This window comes from Oncorhynchus tshawytscha, unplaced genomic scaffold, assembly GCF_018296145.1.
Source record: "Oncorhynchus tshawytscha isolate Ot180627B unplaced genomic scaffold, Otsh_v2.0 Un_contig_4629_pilon_pilon, whole genome shotgun sequence".
NCBI lineage: Eukaryota > Metazoa > Chordata > Actinopteri > Salmoniformes > Salmonidae > Oncorhynchus > Oncorhynchus tshawytscha.
This window is the reverse complement of record NW_024608237.1, coordinates 30784-54611: the sequence shown is the minus strand read 5'-3', so window position 1 is coordinate 54611 and position 23828 is coordinate 30784. Positions and strand designations below refer to the sequence as shown.

Here is a 23828-nt window from a genome sequence, read left to right as displayed (position 1 = left end):
GTTACGTATTGCTTGCCCTCCAGGACACCTACACCACCCGATGTCACAGGAAGGCCATAAAGATCATCAAGGACAACAACCACCCGAGCCACTGCCTGTCTTCACCCCGCTATCATCCAGAAGGCGAGGTCAGTACAGGTGCATCAAAGCTGGGACCGAGAGACTGAAAAACAGCTTCTATCTCAAGGCCATCAGACTGTTAAACAGCCACCACTAAACATTGAGTGGCTGCTGCCAACACACTGGACTCTCATCTAGCCACTTTAATAATGGGAATTGATGGGAAATGATGTAAAATATATTACTAGCCACTTTAAACAATGCTACCTAATATAATGTTTACATACCCTACATTATTCATCTCATATGTATATGTATATACTGTACTCTATATCATCTACTGCATCTTTATGTAATACATGTATCACTAGCCACTTTAACTATGCCACTTTGTTTACATACTCATCTCATATGTATATACTGCACTCAATACCATCTACTGTATCTTGCCTATGCTGCTCTGTACCATCACTCACTCATATATCTTTATGTACATATTCTTTATCTTACACTTGTGTCTATAAGGTAGTAGTTTTGGAATTGTTAGCTAGATTACTTGTTAGTTATTACTGCATTGTCGAACTAGAAGCACAAGCATTTCGCTACACTCGCATTAACATCTGCTAACCATGTGTATGTGACAAATAAAATTGGTTTTGATTTGATTTAACTTGATCTGGTTTGCCATTCCAAATCAAGTAACTGTTATTTTTCTCGCATGATTTGGAAAAAGGATTCTCCTGGAGTCGGTAGATTCATGAATAAATATGTAAACTGCGATATAACTAGAGAATTAATTGGGGTAATCTTCCTGTATATTGATAGGTGTTTCCCTCTCCATGGTTTCAAGATTCTATCTGTTTTGCAACGTTTTCAATCAAAGTCAATAGTTGCAAGATCGCTCAAATTTTCCGGGATATGTACACCAAGCACATCAACTTCACCATCCGCCAATTTAATCGGGAGACCACATTTAAAGTTTGCATCTTTTAGAGACACAATCCGCAATATAGTACACTTATCCTAGGAAAAATGATCCAGGTCATCAATGAGGCCGTTCACGGTTGAAGATTGAGGACTCAAGACAACTTGAATCTTCGGTGTACATTGATACTTTTCTCTCTAATCATTTTTAGGCCCTTAATGTTAAACATTATCTGATTTTTAAACAAACAGTTCAATGGCCATAATATGGTGACAGAGAGCAACCTTGTTTTACACCTCTTTACAATTCAAAGTTCTCAAAGAAGTAGCCAATATTTATTATTTTACATAAAGGTTTGTGGTACGTGACTTTAACCCATTTTATGAGAGATTCTCCAAAGTTGAGAAAATCCAGGCACTTATAAACAGATTCTAGACATACTGTATCAAATGCTTTCTCAAAATCTGCTCTAAAGATAATACCTGGTTCCCTGCATTCTCAGCTTTCCTTTATTTCTAGTAGTTGTCTAATATTCTATCCAATATATCTCCTGTTAAGAATCCCATCTGATCGGGATGAATAATATCCGGTAGGCCCCTTTTCCATCACAACATTGAAGAGTGAGGCGTCTTTGTATTGCCCCCCTGGCTCCTACTTAATATTTCTGATGTAAGTTTTTTTTTCTGTTGATCGATACCGTTTTTTGTTTTGGGATGAAAATGTAATTGAATGGCCTCTAAAGGCACACTTAAAGGCATCCCATACGAACCTGTATTGTACCAGAAAAAGTATGTTATTTACACTTAAAGGCATCCCATACGAACCTGTATTGTACCAGAAAAAGTATGTTATTTACACTTAAAGGCATCCCATACGAACCTGTATTGTACCAGAAAAAGTCTGTTATTTACACTTAAAGGCATCCCATACGAACCTGTATTGTACCAGAAAAAGTCTGTTATTTACACTTAAAGGCATCCCATACGAACCTGTATTGTACCAGAAAAGTCTGTTATTTACACTTAAAGGCATCCCATACGAACCTGTATTGTACCAGAAAAAGTCTGTTATTTACACTTAAAGGCATCCCATACGAACCTGTATTGTACCAGAAAAAGTCTGTTATTTACACTTAAAGGCATCCTATACGAACCTGTATTGTACCAGAAAAAGTCTGTTATTTACACTTAAAGGCATCCCATACGAACCTGTATTGTACCAGAAAAAGTCTGTTATTTACACTTAAAGGCATCCCATACGAACCTGTATTGTACCAGAAAAAGTCTGTTATTTACACTTAAAGGCATCCCATACGAACCTGTATTGTACCAGAAAAGTCTGTTATTTACACTTAAAGGGATCCCATACGAACCTGTATTGTACCAGAATACGAACCTGTATTGTACCAGAAAAAGTCTGTTATTTACACTTAAAGGCATCCTATACGAACCTGTACTGTACCAGAAAAAGTATGTTATTTACACTTAAAGGCATCCCATACGAACCTGTATTGTACCAGAAAAAGTCTGTTATTTACACTTAAAGGCATCCTATACGAACCTGTACTGTACCAGAAAAAGTCTGTTATTTACACTTAAAGGCATCCCATACGAACCTGTATTGTACCAGAAAAAGTATGTTATTTACACTTAAAGGCATCCTATACGAACCTGTATTGTACCAGAAAAAGTATGTTATTTACACTTAAAGGCATCCCATACGAACCTGTATTGTACCAGAAAAAGTCTGTTATGAATTCCTTAGTTTTTTGCTAAGAAAGTAGTCAGTCAATACACTCTGGTTAAATGTCCAATATCCTCGCCTTTGTGGAAAGTATGTCATAGTTACATTAGTTACTATTAGTTGATGATCTGATAACATTCAACCCTCAATTTGTACTTTTTCACTTTTGGCACCATAGGAAAGGATACCAGAAAATAATAAATCCGACAAGTATATCTTACGAGATCGGGGGTTTAAAGCCTCCAAATAACCGTCAATTCCAACATGTCCATAATATTCATAATCTCTGAGTGCCAGAGGGTTATAGTTGGCAGTATGATTGTCTTCACGGTCCATTGACATACTTAAAAATGTATTGTAGTCCCCTACCATTGTAATAGTTATTTGTATCTTGGAGACTAATTCAATTATTATAATATATTTATATTTTCAAAGAAGTTTGGATCGCCATATATAATTATAATCCATAACTGTTCATCATCAAGTGGTATATTTCAGGAAATCCATCTTCCTTGAGGACACAGTATATTGTAACGGATTGTACCTCAAGATGCAAATTGTTTTTGAATAAGGATCATAACACCTTTTGAACTTCTTAACCCGTGACTGAAATAGATTTGACCATCCCATTTGTTTTCCAGGCCACTTCATCAGAAGATATTGAATGAGTTTCCTGGAGACAATACATATGGTAATCCTTCTCCTTTAGCCATGTAAAAACGGCTCTTCTTTTCTTCTTAAAGCCAAACCATTGGAATTATAGCTAGCTATACTTTATTTACCGACTATCATAATGGGTTATATTTTGATATATTTATCACGGCCCTCACCACCATTTTAAAATACTTATCCATACCAGCTCTAAGTCAGTGTTTCCAAAACTCGGTCCTCGGGACCCCAAGGGGTGCACGTTTTGGTTTTGCCGTAACACTACACAGCTGATTAAAATGCTAGGGGCAAAACCAAAACGTGCACCCCTCAGGACAGCCTCAATCCTTCGGAGCATGGACCCTACAAGGTGTCAAAAGCGTTCCACAGAGAAGTTGGCCCATGTTGACGCCCATGTTGACTCCAATGCTTCCCAGAGTTGTGCCAAGTTAGCTGGATGTCCTTTGGGAGGTGGACCATTCTTGATACACATGTGAAACTGTTGAGCGTTGAAAACCAGCGATGTTGCAGTTCTTGACACAAACTGGTGCTCCTGGCACCTACTACCATACCCCGTTCAAAGGCACTTCAATATTTTGTATTGCCCATCCACTGTCTAAATGGCACACATACACAAACCATGTGCCTTCTGGGGGGGTAATAGCAATTTCTGCATTAACATGCCTTAATCAGGCAAAAGTTAATACAATAAGATGAGAGAGAGAGAAAGAGAGACAGAGAGGTGGAAAGAGAGAGAGAGAGAGAGAGAGAGAGAGAGAGAGAGAGAGAGAGAGAGAGCAATGGAAATAAAAGTACTGTGTGCTTACAATCTTAGGCTGTATAACATTTTATCTCTTCTGCAACTACTTGTGATACATTTAAAATGGCATCCCTCATGATGCCCTAATGGGCTGGTCCTTTTTTCGCCTATAGGGCCTGTTTAACTTTTGGGGTTTGTTTGCAAAGTGATCATTATCTAGCTAATAATGTGGGCCTCAATGAAAAAAATGGTCCAGTGTGTTGGAAATGCCAGAGCCGATTTCTTGTCCCAGTCCTCCCCTGCTATGGGGAGCATTTTTGTGTAGTTACAGTGATATTACAGTGTGGCTAGCTGTGGTATTTGTGTGGTGGAGGTTGGAACAGGTTCCACTGGGGAGAGACGGAAAGGACTGGTCATGTCCGGACAACATGGAAGCATTCTGTAACGAGAGAGAGAGGTGGAGAGAGAGAGAGAGGTAGAGAGAGAGAGAGAGAGGTAGAGAGAGAGAGAGAGAGAGAGGTAGAGAGAGAGAGAGAGTAGAGAGAGAGAGAGAGGTAGAGAGAGAGAGAGAGGTGGAAAGAGAGAGAGAGAGAGGTAGAGGTGGAAAGAGAGAGAGAGAGGTGGAAAGAGAGAGAGAGAGGTGGAAAGAGAGAGAGAGGTAGGAGAGAGAGAGAGAAAGAGAGAGAGGTGGAAAGAGAGAGAGAGAGAGGTGGAGAGAGAGAGAGGGTGGAGAAAGAGAGAGAGAGAGAGAGAGAAAGAGAGAGAGAGAGAAAGGTGGAAAGAGAGAGAGAGAGAGAGAGGAAAGAGAGAGAGAGAGAGAGAGAGAGAGATGGAAGAGAGAGAGAGAGGTGGAAAGAGAGAGAGAGAGGTGGAAAGAGAGAGAGAGGTGGAGAGTGGAAAGAGAGAGAGAGAGGTAGAGAGAGAGAGGAGAGAAAGAGAGAGAGAGAGGTGGAAAGAGAGAGAGAGAGAGTGGAAAGAGAGAGAGAGAGAGAGAAAGAGAGAGAGAAAGAGAGAGAGAGAGAGAGAGGTGGAAAGAGAAAGAGAGAGAGAGAGAGAGGTGGAGAGAGAGAGAGAGAGAGGAGAAGAGAGAGAGAGAGAGAGAGAAAGAGAGAGAGAGAGAGAGAGAGAGAGAGAGAGGTGAAAGAGAGAGAGGTGGAAAGAGAAAGAGAGAGAGAGAGAGAGGTGGAAAGAGAGAGAGAGAAAAAGAGAGAGAGAGGTGAGAAGAGAGAGAGAGGTGAGAGAGAGAGAGAGAGAGAGAGAGAGAGAAAGAGAGAGAGAGGTGGAAAGAGAGAGAGAGAGAGGTGGAAAGAGAGAGAGGTGGAAAGAGAGAGAGAGAGGTGGAAAGAGAGAGAGAGAGGGGAAAGAGAGAGAGAGGTGGAAAGAGAGAGAGGTAGAGAAAGAGAGAAAGAGAGAGAGTGGAAAGAGAGAGAGAGGTGGAAAGAGAGAGAGAGAGAGAAAGAGAGAGAGAGAGAGGAGGAAAGAGAGAGAGAGAGAGGTGGAAAGAGAGAGAGAGAGAGAGAAGAGAGAGAGAGAGAGAGAGAGAGAGGTGGAAAGAGAGAGAGAGAGAGAGAGAGAGAGAGGTGGAGAGAGAGAGAAAGAGAGAGAGGTGGAAAGAGAGAGAAAGAGAGAGAGAGAGCGAGAGAGAGGTGGAAAGAGAGAGAGAGAGAAAAGAGAGAGAGGTAGAGAGAGAGAGAGAGAGAGAAAGAGAGAGAGGGTGGAAAGAGACAGAGAGAGGTGGAAAGAGAGAGAGAGAGAGAGAGGTGGAAAGAGAGAGAGAGGTGGAAAGAGAGAGAGAGACAGAGAGAGTTAGAGAGAGATAGAGAGAGGGAGAGGTGGAAAGAGAGAGAGAGATGGGATGAGGGGTTAAAGGCAGAAACCACCAACAAATTACAGGAATATGTTGGTGTTTTCCTACAACATGACGACTGGACACCTCTTGTAGGTCTGAATGGAATTGGATTTAAATCTAGAATTAGAACTGGAATGTATCTGGATAGGTCAGTCAGCTCTGCCAGTAAACCCCACAGAGAGAAGAGAGGATGGTGACATGACTCCAGCAGCAGACCCTCCACATCACTCATCCTTTACCTAAAATCAATTATCAGGGTGAACGAGTGAGTGTGAAAGAGGGAACAAGAGAGAGCAGTGTTAGTGACAGACATCAGAGAGACAGCTGTGTGTATGTATGTCCTTGTGTGTGTGTGTGTGTGTGTGTGTGTGTGTGTGTGTGTGTGTGTGTGTGTGTGTGTCTGTGTGTGTGTGTGTGTGTGTTCATTAGCGATGAGACATCAGTGTAACAGTTACAGTCAGCACTCTCCAGTCCAGACAAACACCATCTCATGTCCACTCAGCCCTGGACAGATTACAACAGCCTGCTGGTGATCTATTAGTGTGATTTAGCATAAGGTTACACCGTAATGACTGGATGGGTTGCACTATCATGATGTTGGGGAGCCCAACACAGCTCAACACCATGCAGTCCTGCAGTAATTGACCCAGGACAGGCAGAAAAATCCTGCATGTAAAACTAAAATAAGAAAGTGAGAACCCAGCAATATTGATGTGTCTCATTGTTACCACCAGTGGAGTAGAGGTATCATGGTGGCACATTTGTAATGATCATTTCACTCCCGTCTGTGGCACATCGTTTGTTACGGAAACAGCTAAGGAGAGCAGGCACTAAAGTACTGCGACCTGGTTACACACACACGCACGCACGCGCACACACACACACACACACAAAGTTGTTCCTGGATGCCAGGAGATGGACGAGTCAGTCAGGGAAGAGGTTCTTTGCAGACCAAAGCCAGCATGTAGGCTACAGGTATCATCCATTCTGCAACATAGTCTGTGTGTGTCCCCTCTGTTTGGCCTCATCTGTCAGTCTACAGCCAGTCTGTCCCTGTTGTGGTCTGTCTGTCCTGCTCTCATGAGTGAAGGGTGTGAATAAGTTCAATATTTCTCAGCATATTCTTCTGAAAATAAAGTTATTATCATTCCTCATAAGAAGAGGAACGAACCGAGAGATAAATAACTAACACTGGTGAGATGATTCATACCTGACATTCTGGTCTTCATCACTGACCTCTGACCTACAGGATATGACCATGTGGATGACATCTTCCCAGTGGTCGTGCGTGTGTATGTGTGCGTGTGTACAAATGCACCTTTGCGAAAAAGTGTGCCATGTGTGTATGGATGACATCCTCCCAGCATGCAGCAGCAGTATAAGGCAGAGCCAATGCCTTTCCAACATGGCGTCACGCCATGCACTGCAGCTGCACACAGTTGGAGACTTTTTACTGTGAAGGCTAGGGCCAACGGGATGGGAGGGAAGGACGGAAGGAGGGAGAGAAGGTTTGTGTCCTGGCATTAGGTATGGGTCCATGGTAGAAGGGTTTGGGGGAGGGGAAGGAAGAGAAAAGTATGGTGGAAGGGTTGACAAGAGAGGGATTCTAAGTTTGACAAGAGAGGGGTTTGGTTTATTAATTCAAAATATGATTGAGACAAGAGTGTTGTAATTGGAAAAGGCATTTTACAAAGCAGAAACATGCTTTCTCCTCATCACTCTTCCCCAAGTGGAACCATGCTTTCTGGGCAAGCTGCAGAGTTAAACAGCACATGGTGTGGACGGGTGATGAATGGGTTCTGTTAACCTCCCTGCCTGGCTGTGTTAGCATAACACTGTGTTCTACTGGGCTTTCACTGTTACAACGGGACACAGACTCCTTGCCTCCTACACACTTGCCTCCTCTCCTGTCCTGTCCTCCTGTCTACTGCCTAGTCTCTCTCTCTCCTCCTTCATCTTTCTCCTATCTCTTTACCCCTCTCTTACCTGTCTCCTGTCTACTGCCTAGTCTCTCTCTCACCTCCATCTTTCTCCTATCTCTTTACCCCTCTCTTACCTGTCTCCTGTCTACTGCCTAGTCTCTCTCTCACCTCCATCTTTCTCCTATCTCTTTACCCCTCTCTCACCTGTCTCCTGTCCTCCTGTTGCTGGTTAATCTCACTCTCTCTCCATTCTTCTCCCTCGCTCCTCTCCTCCATCTCTCCCGTCAGTTCTTGCTCCCAAGAGCTCAGGGGTTTTAGATCACAGTAAAGAACAAATTGGAGCAGCAACGTCTAACATGTTGTGTTCATCATTCCCTGACTGTAGGACACTGTCCTGCTCACCCCCTATCCTCTCCTTTATCCATCTCCCTCACTTCTCTTCTCCATCTATCCCTCGCTCCTCACATCTGCCCTAGGCCATCTGGAGAACGTCAGGCTTTCAGGGAGAGCAGGGACCATCAGTTACCATCACACACACATGCACGCACGCACACGCACACACACACACACACACACACACACACACACACACACACACACACACACACACACACACACACACACAGTCAGTCCCTTAGACATCCCCCCTAACACTGCCCTGCTCTACAACCCTGTAAGATCAGCTGCATTAAAATCACACTATAAATCTACCTGCTAACTACGCCAGGCCTGCTCTAAAGTATATGAAAGGCCTTATTGGAAGTTGCCCTGAACATGGATCCTGATTCAGAGCAGCAGAACAGGGATTGACAACAGAAGCTCTGTGGGGACTAGAGAGGAGAGCTGGAGACCAGATGTTTGGTGGAGATGGGGCAGAGAGGAAGAGGAGAGGAAGAGAAAGAGGTTTAGCTTTTTGGGACAAAGTTGGTGCCTTGTTCCTTTGTACCAAACCTGTGAAACACCAGAAAGAATCATAGGGCAATTTTATCCGCATTCATTTTTTTGCAAATATTTTGAGAATGTTTATTATAAAAATATAAATGTTTCCACTACAAATCATTTTACATTAGTAGACAAGGCTTTTACGCACGCAAGCACGTCGTACGCACACACTCGCATGCCCACACACACAAGCACACACACGTACCGGCGCACACACACATTCATCTAAAAAAAAAAGCAAAAAGAGTAAGGATGGGGTGCATAACAGTACTTCCACACTGAAGACGCTGTCACAGAACCAACCATGTCATAGATTACAGTAGGCTACAAAAAAACATTACACTTTTGCACAGTATATGTTAACAATAAATAATAGGTTATTATAATTGCTTTTCTTTATGTAAAAACAAATATAATACAAAATAACATGAAATATAATACAAAGAATGTTTGTCTTTTTAAAATGTTGCACAGATATTTCTGTTCATTCTTTTATACATAGAAACATTTGTACAAAGGGATGGCTATGGAAGGGCACTGTCCTGCTTGTAGATATGGTCACACAGTTGTTTTACATATGTACATGCCATACAGAACACGTAACAGCAGCTAAGGGCGGGCAGGGGATGGACGGAGGTGTTATCACACACACGCACACAGACACATACAAACAACACACACATACACATCCACTGTTCAGATCAGAGAGAATCCTTATCTACTGTAGCGATAAAATACACTCAGACACTCGCTTTATCTAGAGAGGTGTGATATATCCCCACCAGTGTTAGAAGATAGCATTGGAAGAGCTGTGGGATAGTGTTGTTAATTTTCATCTTCTACCTTACAGAGCAGAATACGCTCTGAAGAAGCCAGCATGGTATTCTCTCTCTCTACCTCTCTCTCTCTCCATCTTTTTCATTATCTCTACAGCTCTCTCTCTTTTTCTCACTCCCTCTACATCTCTCTCTCTCTACTTCTACCTCTCTCTCTCCCTCTCCTTTCTCTCTATCCTGTTTCAGTTTGAATGAATAACACACATCCTGAGATTTCACATTAGGACTAGGAACTAGGAAGCTTGGAGTTATGCATCATCACCTACTGTATGATAAGCAGACAGGTGGTAGTTAGTTACAGTTCTGTATGATAAGCTGACAGGTGGTAGTTAGTTACAGTTCTGTATGATAAGCAGACAGGTGGTAGTTAGTTACAGTTCTGTATGATAAGCAGACAGGTGGTAGTTAGATACAGTTCTGTATGATAAGCAGACAGGTGGTAGTTAGTTACAGTTCTGTATGATAAGCAGACAGGTGGTAGTTAGATACAGTTCTGTATGATAAGCTGACAGGTGGTAGTTAGATACAGTTCTGTATGATAAGCAGACAGGTGGTAGTTAGTTACAGTTCTCTATGATAAGCTGACAGGTGGTAGTTAGTTACAGTTCTCTATGATAAGCAGAAGGGTGGTAGTTAGTTACAGTTCTCTATGATAAGCAGAAGGGTGGTAGTTAGTTACAGATACAGTTGAAGTCAGAAGTTTACATACACTTAGGTTGGAGTCATTAAAACTCGTTTTTCAACCACCCCACAAATTTCTTGTTAACAAACTATAGTTTTTGGCAAGTCGGTTAGGACATCTACTTTGTGCATGACACAAATAATTTTGTTTACAGACAGATTATTTCACTTATAATTCACTGTATCACAATTCAGAAGTCAGAAGTTTACATACACTAAGTTGACTGTGTCTATTAACAGCTTGGAAAATTCCAGAAAGAAGCTTCTGATAGGCTAATTGACATAATTTGAGTCAATTGGAGGTGTACCTGTGGATGTATTTCAAGGCCTACCTTCAAACTCAGTGCCTTTGCTTGACATAATGGGGAAATCAAAATAAATAAGCCAAGACCTCAGAAAAAAATGTAGACCTCCACAAGTCTGGTTCATCCTTGGGAGCAAATTCCAAATGCCTGAAGGTACCACGTTCATCTGTATAAACAATAGTACACAAGTATAACACCATGGGACCACGCAGCTGTCATACCGCTCAGGAAGGAGACGCGTTCTGCCTCCTAGAGATGAGTGTACTTTGGTGCGAAAAGTGCAAATCAATCCCAGAACAACCGCAAAGGACCTTGTGAAGATGCTGGATGAAACAGGTTCCACAAGTATCTATATCCACAGTAAAACGAGTCCGCTCAGAGAGGAAAAAGCCACTGCTCCAAAACTGCCATAAAAAAGCCAGACTACGGTTTCCAACTGCACATGGGGACAAAGATCGTAGTTTTTGGAGAAACATCCTCTGGTCTGATGATACAAAAATAGAACTGTTTGGCCATATTGACCATCGTTAGGTTTGGAGGGAAAGGGGGAGGCTTGCAAGCCGAAGAACACCATCCCAATCATGTTGTGGGGGTGCTTTGCTGCAGGAGGGACTGGTGCACTTCACAAAATAGATGGCATCATGAGACAGGAAAATGATGTGCATATATTGAAGCAACATCTCCCGACATCAGTCAGGAAGTTAAAGCTTGGTCGTAAATGGGTCTTCCAAATGGACAATGACCCGAAGCATATTTCCAAGTATCCAAGTTGTGGCAAAATGGCTTAAGGACAACAAAATCAAGGTATTGGAGTGGCCATCAGAAAGCCCTGACCTCAATCCTATAGAAAATGTGTGGGCAGAACAGAAAAAGTGTGTGGAGGCCTACAAACCTGACTCAGTTACACCAGCTCTGTCAGGAGGAATGGGCCAAATTTCACCCAACTTATTGTGGGAAGCTTGTGGAAGGCTACCTGAAACGTTTGACCCAAGTTAAAATTTTTAAAGACAATGCTACCAAATACTAATTGAGTGTATGTAAACATCTGACCCATAGGGAATGTGATGAAAGAAATAAAAGCTGAAATAAATAATTCTCTCTACTATTATTCTGACATTTCACATTCTTAAAAAAAGTGGTAATCTTAACTGACCTAAAACAGGGAATTTTTACTAGGATTAAATGCCAGGAAAAAAAGTGAGTTTAAATGTATTTGGCTAAGGTGCATGTAAACTTACGACTTCAACTGTATGTATGATAAGCAGACAGGTAGTAGTTAGTTACAGTTCTGTGGTCTGATATGTCCTGTTTACCATCAGAGCAAACTGTACAGGTCTGAGACTCATGACTTCAGGTTGATCAAACTGATAAACTGATTGTTATGATTATTGCTCTCTGTTTGACATTGACTGTTTGCAGACATTAGTCTATAGCTATGGGATAAATGGCTTATTCTAGTCTGGGTGCCCATCAAATGGTTTGGCTTCCTTCTCAAGCTGATTTTCTCTTGAGTATACCTTCACACTCACATGCAGAGACATGGGTGCATACACACACACACACGCACGCACGCACGCACGCACGCACACACACACACACACACACACACACACACACACACAGAGTAGTATCAGTCCTTCTCTGTGAGAGAGAGTGGGGTCTTCAGTGGTGGGAGTCTCCAGGTGTGCTTCGTCTGCTCCAGGTTGATGTGGATTGCTGCTGCTGTCTGCGTTGTTCTACTCAAGGCATTTAAAGTTCTCCTCTCCAGAGCTTAGAAACTGTCAGTCAAATCCACAGGATCAGATCACGACTGCTTCAGTTCTCAACAAGCCCCTTTCCACAATAAGTCACACACAGGGCCCTGCTGTCCCAGGTTCTCCAATCCCAGCTCCAGCCCTTTATCCTCGTGCCCTTAAGGTCCAAGGCCAGGTTATCTCCCTCTTTCCTGTGTTCTCAGTAAGGCATCTCAGCAATGGTGCGGAGTGTCGAAGGGTTGGTCTGTCTGTCGGTCTGACTGCTTGCCCTGGATTCAGGGTAAGGGCATGATATCATGGTGACATCATCAAACCTCAGAGCTGTTGTCCTCCGCTGCACCACTTTTCTAATGTCTACTTCCTCCTTTAGTTTGGGACTTCCTCCTGCATGTTACAGAGATCAGAGGGCTGTTCTAAGTGCTATGAGCCGTCCTCTCCCCTCCTTCATTCCCTATCACTACACCTCGACAGGGGAGGTCTCCCTCGTGGAATGAACCTAACTGAAACGTCCACAGATGTGGAGGGAGGAACTGAAAAGGAGACGCTTTAATTCAGAATGAAACAGGGCACAGAAGGGCTGAATTCCTAATGGAACGGGGTCCAGAGGGTCTTCATTTAGAATGGAACCGGGCCCAGATGGGCTTCATTCAGAACGGAACGGGGCCCAGAAGGGCTTCATTCAGAATGGATTGGGACCCAGAATGGCTTCATTCAGATTGGAACGGGGGCCAGACGGGCTTCATTCAGAATGGAACGGGGGCCAGAGGGCAGCCAGTCAGCCAATCTGTGGATCTCTAGTGGCTTGGTTGAGTTAGACTGGGACAGGGCCATTCTTACTGTGGCTCTCTAGTGCTTTGATACTGCTCACAATGTTCTTCTGGGGGCCGACGATAGTCACACCAACCTTCTTTAGGTCCCTGCAGAGAGAAAGGAGGGGGGAAGAGAGAGAGAGAGTAAGTGCTTCAGTATGTGACACACAGTGACATTAATGACATGCGGTCAGTGCTGCCCCCCTCCCCCTCCCCCTCTCACTTCTGCTGGCCTGTCAATCACAAGGTTGATGTGCTGCCAGAGCTCTCTAGTTAGCTTGTGGGAGAGTGGCGTTGGGCAGTTTTTGGTCATGCTTAGTGGTGTGTGTATGTTTGGAAGGGAGGGAGCAGCACTGGTACAAATAGATGGATAATAAATGCAGACTAAATCAACTGGTTAGAGCAAGCTTCATCACAACACACACACAGCATGGGTTACACACAGCACTTCATGAAGACACACAACTCAAACAAGTATGTTAGGTCCAGCATATTAGGTCCAGCAGTGGGATATTATGGGACATCAGTGGACAAGATATCTTCAGCTCGGCTCCTGTAGGTGACTGTGGTTATAGACGCATATTAGTAAAGAAACAGCTCAGCTCAAACCCGCTAGGTTAACACAGCTTGGGTTTTACACTGAGCTTCAGTTCTCTGCTAGTCTGTAGGGTACACACAACACAAAACAGGAAAACTCCTGAGAAAGTTATTTTGATGCAAGCATGGGGTTATAGTTTGTAGGGCAGCCAGACAGTGCACAGTGGTCCACCCACCATCCGGTGTCTCTGGAGTAGGGGATGGAGAGGAGAGGGGGTTAGAGGGTGGTGATCCCCATTGAAGGCTCCCACTCTGGGCAGGTGGCTGCTGTGACGTGGTGCTGGACCTCTGTCAGACAGATTCTACAGTACAGACAGGCAGGAGGCAGGGCCAGGCAATGTGAATAAAGTTTCCCAGGCTAATGGACGTCACACAGCCATACTGGCAACAGTCTCTGAAAAAGGCTTATGGGTACACAGCGTTAACACCCTGAAGAGCGTGTTACAAATAAATAAATAAACAACATAAAACGTGAATACATAAAGTATGAGGCATAAACAGAAAACAGTCTAGACAGTGAACAACTCATGCAATAAAAGAGATAAAAACGAATGACTGTGGATGTGTTTAAGTAGACCAGGGCCCAAACGTATGACCGCTGTATTCCTCCTCTGACACACGATCAATGAGAACCATGGTGGATATGGTGGTAGTGTTTACAGTCAGCAGCTAACTGCCACTCAGACAGAAAGGGCTGTCTCATCTAGAACTCTGAAGAGGCTCCTCATCCTGAGAGCACACAGAGACTTCATCCCTGCTGCTGTGTGTTACCACAAGTGGTTCGAGTGGACTCGTCAGGTTTCCCATCATAGATAGTGAGACAGAGAAATGGCAGAAGGAAGGAAGTCTGATACCTTAGACAACCCGTCTTCAGAACTTTCAGAACCTCCATTTGTAACCCACATCTCCGTCCGTTCATTAAAAGTATATTGTGTCAGTGGATTAAGGAGTGGTATAGGGTTTGATTAGTTTCGTCTGGCAGACAGAGGTCAGAGCAATGGGCCAGGGGTAGTCTCCTGCTGAATATGAAGGACTGAATTAAGATACTACTAATCAATAGACTGGTATACTACGGTCAAGGGCTGGGTGTGTCAGAGGTATACCCTTGGAGGATTAAAACACACACATGATCCAATTCCTGTTCTGATCCAGTTATGATCCATGAGAGGAGAATCAGAGATGCTGTAGAATGATCCTGTTATCAGAAACCATATGTAGGCTATACAGTTCATCTGTGATGTATTCCATCAATACTGCATGTGGTATTTCTACTGAGTCTGCAAACAAGCCTTTTTGTGCCTCTGTAGTGATTGGTTTAAGGGAAGCTCTCATTGATGAAATTGATTAATTGATTAATTGTCCTGAGAAAAAACTCTTCCTGTAAGAGAATGTGCTGCTACAACAGTATATAGTTTTAGAGAAACTAGCTGATAATAGACGAGAGACAGAGAGAAAGAGAGAGAGAGAGAGAGAGAGCTCCTTATAAGGTATTGTTCTGTTGGATAGATCAGGCTCTCTCTCTCTCAGGCAATTAAACTAGGCCATGGATGAGGAGGTAATCTAGTAGCTATTTGCATTTCATTATTTATATTGACATCAGAACAAAAGGCAACGTGGACATTATTGCCTGGGCCTTTTGTTAGTAGTGACTGTGTGTAGTATGTAGTGACTGTGTGTGACTGCTGTGTAGCCCAGTGTGTTAGGGAGACCAGAGCATAGTACCCAGACATCTGCTTTGATCAGCCTGATTACAACTGTCAAATTATTTACACTGTCAAATACCTCATCAATTAACACAACAGCAGGTCCCCAAAGGCCACATCCTCCCGCAGAGGGAGAGGGAGGGAGGGAGGGAGGGAGGGGGAGGGAGGGAGGGAGGGAGGGAGGGAGGGAGGGAGGGAGGGAGGGAGGGAGGGAGGGAGGGAGGGAGGGAGGGAGGGGGAAGGAAGGGGATAGGGAGAGAAAGAGAGCAAGAGAGCAAGAGAGCAAGAGAGCAAGAGATAGAGGGCGAGAGGAAAATGAGAGATGGAAATTAGATAGAAAGAAAGGGACAGAGAGAAAGCCTCCAGCGGCCAAATCACTGCATTTCCCATGAAACCTATATGAGCAACATGGTGGAGCCGTGAGCCCAAATAGAGGTTGATTATGAAAGAGAGAGGTTGCGATGAGTTGCACGGGGGTGCACGGGGGTGCACGGGGGTGCATGGGGGCTGTGATCATAGATTCAGCCAGATACACTCTACTAAAGCTGTTCACAGCCTGTAGATCCTGTCAGAACTGGAGCTTAGATTTTACAAGATGTCTCTCTCCTCTCTCTCTCCCTCGGTATGGTTGATCTCTGCGTAACATGGCTAAAGCGCTGTCATTACAGATTACAATCAAACACTGCTATCCATGGATAACAGATTAGACCCACAGTGGTGCCTCCGAGTAATGGAGGCAGATTGAAAACATTTTGGGGTCTCAGTGTGGGGGGGTGCTGTATTAAATCTGGGCTGCTGTGGCACGAGATACTTTCTCAGGGAAATGTCCTGTTTTAAGTGTCTTGTCTGAGCTCTTTAAATCACTGTTAGGGCCTCGCTCCCTGCTGCACTCACAGAAAACATTCAGGGTATTCCCATATTTTGTCAAATATTATTTGTTAGATACAAAGTTAAATCATATTATACAACAACTTGCATTTTGCTACTGGCTGGACAATGTACATTTCACTGGACCATTGGTTCCTCAGCGAGTCTTCAGTGAGTCCTGTAAGCTTGAGTCTGAGTGTTACTACAGAGCGTCATAAGAAGCAGTCTTACTCTGCGGAGGTCTTGGGCAGGGTGTCACAGGAGCTGTAGCTGACCCCAGAGAAGGCCTCCTTACAGGGCAGAGTCCTCACGCTGTCCAGCCAATCCCCATGGTGTCCAACGATGGAACCACCTCAGAACTACTCCTGTCCAGAAGCAGGTTGGCTGGCCTGGAGGTGGAGGTGGAGGGGGGGAGAGAGAGAAAGGACATGCATGGTTAGCCATTTGGCACACTAGCCATACTTGAAATCCTTGTGTTGAGGGGGGTTACATGGGACACAGTCCCCTCAAAGAGCTGCATGGTCAGCCTTGGAAAATACATCACACTACTTCCTCCCTCCACTCAGCTGATACTCTGTCTGCCTGTCCAGAAAGGTACACCGCCACCACCGCCACCACCGCCACCACCAGCACTACAACACACACACACACACACACACACACACACACACACACACACACACACACACACACACACACACACACACACGCTGGATTCTGCAAATCACATCAGGGACTGAAACTGTTATTATTGAGAAAACAAGCTCATAAAATAACATGCTGCAAAGAGAGAACAGAGAAGGTTGTAAACCACATTTCCCCATGCACACACACACAGACACATAAAAACACACACACACACACACACACTCTGACACACATGCACCACGGGTCTCCCCAGAAGGAAACACCTGTGGAGAGAAGGGACTACCCACAATCCTGTACTGTTGCAGAGTGTTATGGACAAGCTCTCCCAGCGAAAGCCACACACACAATTTAAGTCTGAAGATTTCCCAATGTGACAGCTTGCACTGTTTCTAGGTCATTACGTCCATCTAGCTCCAGACATGTATGTGTTGGATGGGCTTTGAGACAAAGAAAAAGGAAACTGTAATGTATAGATTCAACATTTACGTTAATCTCTAACAATATTATTATTAACAAAACAAGCATCGTTTGTTGGATAATTACACGATTGTTTTCTCTAATAAAATACTAGAATTTCAACAATACTGCAGTCTTATCGGATTAGAATCTAAACCAAATCATTATCTAAACCAATCAAAATTCATGCTGTTCCATGAACAATAAATTATAGGATGAAAAGCATGGCTTGAGGCACTGTTCTGTAGAGATTTGAGTGACAGGAGAGAGGGAAGAGAGAGGTAGAAGTGGAAGGGAGAGAGGAAGAGAGAGGTAGACGAGGAGGAAGGAGAGAGGGAGTAGAGAGAGGAAAGCAGATGAGGAAGGGAGAGAGGGGAAGAGAGAGGTAGCAGAGGAAGGGAGAGGGAGTAGAGAGAGGTAGAAGAGGAAGGGAGAGAGGGAAGAAAGGTGGAAGAGGAAGGAGAGAGGGAGTAGAGAGATGCAGAAGAGGAAGGGAGAGGGAGTAGAGAGATGCAGAAGAGGAAGGGAGAGGGAGTAGAGAGAGATAGAAGAGAAAGGGAGAGGGAGATAGAGAGATGCAGAAGAGGAAGGGAGAGAGGGAGTAGAGAGAGATAGAAGAGGAAGGGAGAGGGAGGGAGAAGGAGTAGAGGTAGAAGAGAAAGGAGAGGGAGTAGAGAGATGCAGAAGAGGAAGGGAGAGAGGGAGTAGAGAGAGGTAGAAGAGGAAGGGAGAGGGCAAGAGGAGAGAGAGGTAGAAGAGAAGGGAGAGAGGGAGTAGAGAGAGATAGAAGAGGAAGGGAGAGAGGGAGTAGAGAGGTAGAAGAGAAAGGAGAGGGAGTAGAGAGATGCAGAAGAGGAAGGGAGAGGGAGTAGAGAGAGGTAGAAGAGGAAGGAGAGGAAGTAGAGAGAGTAGAAGAGGAAGGGAGAGGAAGTAGAGAGAGGTAGAAGAGGAAGGGAGAGATGGAGCAGAGAGAGGTAGAAGAGGAAGGGAGAGGAAGTAGAGAGAGGTAGAAGAGGAAGGAGAGATGAAGTAGATAGAGGTAGAAGAGAGAAAGGGAGAGGGAGTAGAGAGATGCAGAAGAGGAAGGAGAGGGAGTAGAGAGATGCAGAAGAGGAAGGGAGAGGGAGTAGAGGGATGCAGAAGAGGAAGGAGAGGGAGAGTAGAGAGAGGTAGAAGAGGAAGGAGAGAGGGAGTAGAGAGAGGTAGAAGAGGAAGGAGGGGAGAGAGGGAAGAAAGGTGGAAGAGGAAGGGAGAGAGGGAGTAGAGAGAGGTAGCAGAGGAAGGGAGAGGGAGTAGAGAGATGCAGAAGAGGAAGGGAGAGGGAGTAGAGAGATGCAGAAGAGGAAGGGAGAGGGAGTAGAGAGAGATAGAAGAGAAAGGGAGAGGGAGTAGAGAGAGATGCAGAAGAGGAAGGGAGAGGGAGTAGAGAGAGATAGAAGAGGAAGGGAGAGAGGGAGTAGAGAGAGGTAGAAGAGGAAGGGAGAGGGAGTAGAGAGAGGTAGAAGAGGAAGGGAGAGAGGAGTAGAGAGAGGTAGAAGAGAAAGGGGAGGGAGTAGAGAGATGCAGAAGAGGAAGGAGAGAGGGAGTAGAGAGATGTAGAAGAGGAGGAAGGGAGAGGGAGTAGAGAGATGTAGAAGAGGAAGGGAGAGAGGGAGTAGAGAGAGGTAGAAGAGGAAGGGAGAGGAAGTAGAGAGAGGGAGAAAGAGGAAGGGAGAGGGAGTAGAGAGATGCAGAAGAGGAAGGGAGAGAGGGAGTAGAGAGATGTAGAAGAGGAGGAAGGAGAGGGAGTAGAGAGATGTAGAAGAGGAAGGGAGAGGGAGTAGAGAGAGGTAGAAGAGGAAGGAGAGGGAGTAGAGAGAGGTAGAAGAGGAAGGGAGAGGAGTAGAGAGAGGTAGAAGAGGAAGGGAGAGGGAGAAGAGAGAGGTAGAAGAGGAAGGGAGAGGGGGAGAGAGAGAGGTAGAAGAGGAAGGAGAGGGAGTAGAGAGAGGTAGAAGAGGAAGGGAGAGAGGGAGTAGAGAGAGGTAGAAGAGGAAGGGAGAGGGAGTAGAGAGAGGTAGAAGAGGAAGGGAGAGGGAGTAGAGAGAGGTAGAAGAGGAAGGGAGAGGGAGTAGAGAGATGCAGAAGAGGAAGGGAGAGGAAGACTGAGGTAGAAGGAGAGTGAGGTAGAGGACTGTGTCTGCGAGTCTGTCCTTAACCCTGACCATGTTTGCTCTGGCTGTACAGACAGACAGACGTCTGCTAAACCAACCAGTCAATAACTCCATACCAGGAGACTCTCTCCACATCTTCTGAGTCAACAACATTATGTTGTTTTGTATTGTGTTCAGTTGACACCAGGCAAAGCAGCTGTTGCTACAGTCATATCCAATCAACATCCAAATCAACAAGCCCACCTCCTCCCCATGAGGCAGGGTCAGGTTACTGTAGGTCAGACCAACTTAGGTCACATCAACAACAACCCTGACTCATACTAAACAACGATGGGTGTGTGTGTGTTGGAGCCATTCGGAATAATGGCATGAATAGGTGTGTGTGTGTACGCATGTGTGTGTATGTTTGTGAGTCAGAAAACAAACCATAGGACGACTGGGACCATAGCACCTGATCACACACAGCCTAGGGGATACAAGCCAACACCGGACAGGAAACCGGCTTGGTCCTGCCATAGAGACTCCATAGAGGGGTGTATTTATAGTCGTGTAAATAAACTAATCAGAATAGCAGGAAGTCAAGTCCAACCTCAGGCTGAGTATTTTGGGTGGTGGAGAGGTTTAGAGTCTTAGTTAAGGACAGATTTTTATATCACAGCAAGTGACACTGTATTTGGGGTGGTTTGGAGGTTTGTCTGTTATCTGTATTTGAGTGGCAGACTGACATACAGTACGCTACCTCTCAAGGGTGGGACAGGTAAGACCTACTGCTTATGGGACTACTAGATTTGTGCTTCCAGAATATGTTTGTTCCATGACAAGTTAACAAAGCAGTAAACAATATCCCATAGATGATTTCTGTTTGGAACACAACTAACCAGCCAGACAGCTCACCACAGGGACAGCAAGGCCATGTCTGAGTGAGATCAAGAACGGGAGGAAGAGGATAGAGAAAGAAGTGGCAAAGGAAAGGGAGAGCTAAGAGACTGGTATGTGATTGAATCTCTTCCTGATCATCAGAGGCCTGTCTGACAGCTGAGAGCCAACTAGGAGGACAGGAGGGAAGAGAGGAGAGAGGATAGAGGGAGCCTCTTCTTCTCATCTCTCTCTCCCCTCTCTCACACACCCACACAGTTCCCTGATTACACCATCCAGGCATGGATGAGGAGACTATTGATCTGCAAAGTTCTCTCCCCTGCCTCCAGAGCAGTCAGCGTGTCAGTGTAGAGGTAAACTATAGATGACCTTGTCTTGCCTCTGTAGGATTCTTTGTTTACTATATTCTTTATTTTTAACTGCGCTTGGTAAAGTCTCATGACGGACCAACAGGCAGAGAGATCGATGGATGAGAAAGGATGAGAGGGAAGTAAAAGAACATGCTTGTTGTCAGGGAGAGGAGTTGGTATCTAAAACCCCTGTGTACGCATCATCACATCTTACAGAGACAGGATTCAGAAAAAGGAGAATTCTTCACATGAGAGGTGAGAAAGAAAAGTACAATACCACTGTCCCTGTCTCTTTCTTCCTCCCTCTTTTCATTTTCTCCTTTTCTGTCTGTTTTCCACTCTGAAAGACCACTGCTGTGTATTATCATGTTTTTAGGGCTCTCAGAGGAGCAGAGGGAGAGATGGAGAGGGGGAGGGGGGGAGAGGGGGAGAGGGGGGGAGATGGAGAGGGGGAGAAGAAGAGATGGGGAGAAGAAGAGAAGGAGAGGGGGACATGGGGGAGAAGAAGAGAAGGAGAGATGGAGAGGGGGAGATGGGGAGAAGAAGAGATGGAGAGGGGGAGATGGGGGAGAAGAAGAGATGGAGAGATGGAGAGGGGGATATGGGGGAGAAGAAGAGATGGAGAGATGGAGAGGGGGAGAAGAAGAGAAGGAGAGATGGAGAGGGGGAGATGGGGGAGAAGAAGAGATGGAGAGATGGAGAGGGGGAGATGGGGGAGAAGAAGAGATGGAGAGATGGAGAGATGGAGATTGGGAGAAGAAGAGAAGGAGATGGGGGAGAAGAAGAGATGGAGAGGGGGAGATGGGGAGAGGAAGAAGGAGAGATGGAGAGGGGAGATAGAAGAGATGGAGAGGGGGAGATGGGGAGAAGGAGAGAAGGAGAGGGGAGATGGGGGAGAAGAAGAGATGGAGAGATGGAGAGGGGGAGATGGGGGAGAAGAAGAAGATGGAGAGATGGAGAGATGGAGATGGGGGGGAGAAGAAGAGATGAGAGGGGGAGATGGGGAGAAGAAGAGATGGGAGGGGGAGATGGGGGAGAAGAAGAGATGGAGAGGGGGAGATGGGGAGAAGGAGATGGAGAGGGGAGATGGGGAGAAGGAGAGATGGAGAGGGGGAGAAGAAGAAAGAGAGATGGAGAGGGGGGAGATGGGGGAGAAGAAGAGAAGGAGAGATGGAGATGGGGAGAAGAAGAGAAGGAGAGATGGAGAGGGGGAGATGGGGGAAGAAGAGAAGGAGAGATGGAGATGGAGAGGGGAGATGGGGGAGAAGGAGAGATGAGAGGGGGAGAAGAAGAGAAAGGAGAGATGGAGAGGTGGAGAAGAAGAGAAGGAGAGATGGAGGGGGAGAAGAAGAGATGGAGAAGAAGAGAAGGAGAGAAGGAGAGGGGGAGAAGAAGAGAAGGAGAGATGGAGAGGGGGAGAAGAGAGATGGAGAGATGGGAGAGGGGGAGAAGAAGAGAAGGAGAGATGGAGAGGGGGAGAAGAAGAGAAGGAGAGATGGAGAGGGGGAGATGGGGAGAAGAAGAGAAGGAGAGATGGAGAGGGGAGATGGGAGAAGAGAAGGAGAGATGGAGAGGGGGAGATGGGGAGAAGGAGAGATGGAGAGGGGGAGAAGAAGAGAAGGAGAGATGGAGAGGGGGAGATGGGGAGAAGGAGAGATGGAGAGATGGGGAGAAGAAGAGAAGGAGAGATGGAGATGGGGATAAGAAGAGAAGGAGAGATGGAGAGGGGGATGGGGAGAAGGAGAGATGGAGAGGGGGAGATGGGGGAGAAGAAGAGAAGGAGAGATGGAGATGGGGAGAAGAAGAGAAGAGAGATGGAGGGGGAGATGGGGGGGAGAAGAAGAAGGAGAGATGGAGAGGGGGAGATGGGGAGAAGAAGAGAAGGAGAGATGGAGAGGGGGAGATGGGGGAGAAGAAGAGAAGGAGAGATGGAGAGGGGGAGATGGGGGAGAAGAAGAGAAGGAGAGATGGAGAGGGGAGATGGGGGGAGAAGGAGAGATGGAGAGGGGGAGATGGGGGAGAAGGAGAGATGGAGAGGGGGGGATAAGAAGAGAAGGAGAGATGGAGAGGGAGATGGGGGAGAAGAAGAGAAGGAGAGATGGAGAGGGGAGATGGGGAGAGATGGAGGGGGGAGAAGGAGAGATGGAGAGGGGGAGATGGGGGATAAGAAGAGAAGGAGAGATGGAGATGGGGAGATGGGGAGAAGGAGAGATGGGGAGAAGGAGAGATGGAGAGGGGGAGATGGGGGAGAAGTAGAGATGGAGAGGGGGAGATGGGGGAGAAGGAGAGATGGAGAGGGGATAAGAAGAGAAGGAGAGATGGAGAGGGGAGATGGGGAGAAGGAGAGATGGAGATGGGGAGAAGAAGAGAAGGAGAGATGGAGAGGGGGAGATGGGGGAGAAGGAGAGATGGAGAGGGGGAGATGGGGGAGAAGGAGAGATGGAGAGGGGGGTTAAGAAGAGAAGGAGAGATGGAGAGGGGTGATGAGGGGAGAAGAAGAGAAGGAGAGATGGAGAGGGGGAGATGGGGGAGAAGAAGAGAAGGAGAGATGGAGAGGGGGAGATGGGGAGAAGAAGAGAAGGAGAGATGGAGAGGGGGAGATGGGGGAGAAGGAGAGATGGAGAGATGGAGAGGGGGAGATGGGGGAGAAGAAGAGAAGAGAGATGGAGAGGGGAGATGGGGAGAAGAAGAGAACGAGAGATGGAGAGGGGGAGATGGGGAGAAGAAGAGAAGGAGAGATGGAGAGGGGGCGATGGGGGAGAAGGAGAGATGGAGAGGGGGAGAAGAAGAGAAGGAGAGATGGAGAGGGGAGATGGGGAGAAGAAGAGAAGGAGAGATGGAGAGGGGGAGAAGAAGAGAAGGAGAGATGGAGAGGGGGAGATGGGGGAGAAGAAGAGAAGGAGAGATGGAGAGGGGGAGATGGGGAGAAGAAGAGAAGGAGAGATGG

The 23828-nt window shown here is 45.8% G+C and overlaps 1 protein-coding gene across 1 annotated transcript in view; it reads right to left on the bottom strand.

Annotated features, from left to right (window-relative positions):
* Window positions 1-11807: 11807 nt before the first annotated feature.
* Window positions 11808-23828, bottom strand: part of LOC121843350 (ephrin type-A receptor 3-like) — a 41805-nt gene continuing 29784 nt past the window's right edge. The window contains exons 6-8 of the mRNA XM_042312966.1: window positions 16633-16790; window positions 14008-14133; window positions 11808-13342 (exon numbers count right to left, since the gene is read on the bottom strand). Of these exons, the coding sequence (XP_042168900.1) occupies window positions 16709-16790 (82 nt within the window). The 3' untranslated portion in view covers window positions 11808-13342; window positions 14008-14133; window positions 16633-16708. The remainder of the gene's footprint in view (window positions 13343-14007; window positions 14134-16632; window positions 16791-23828) is intronic.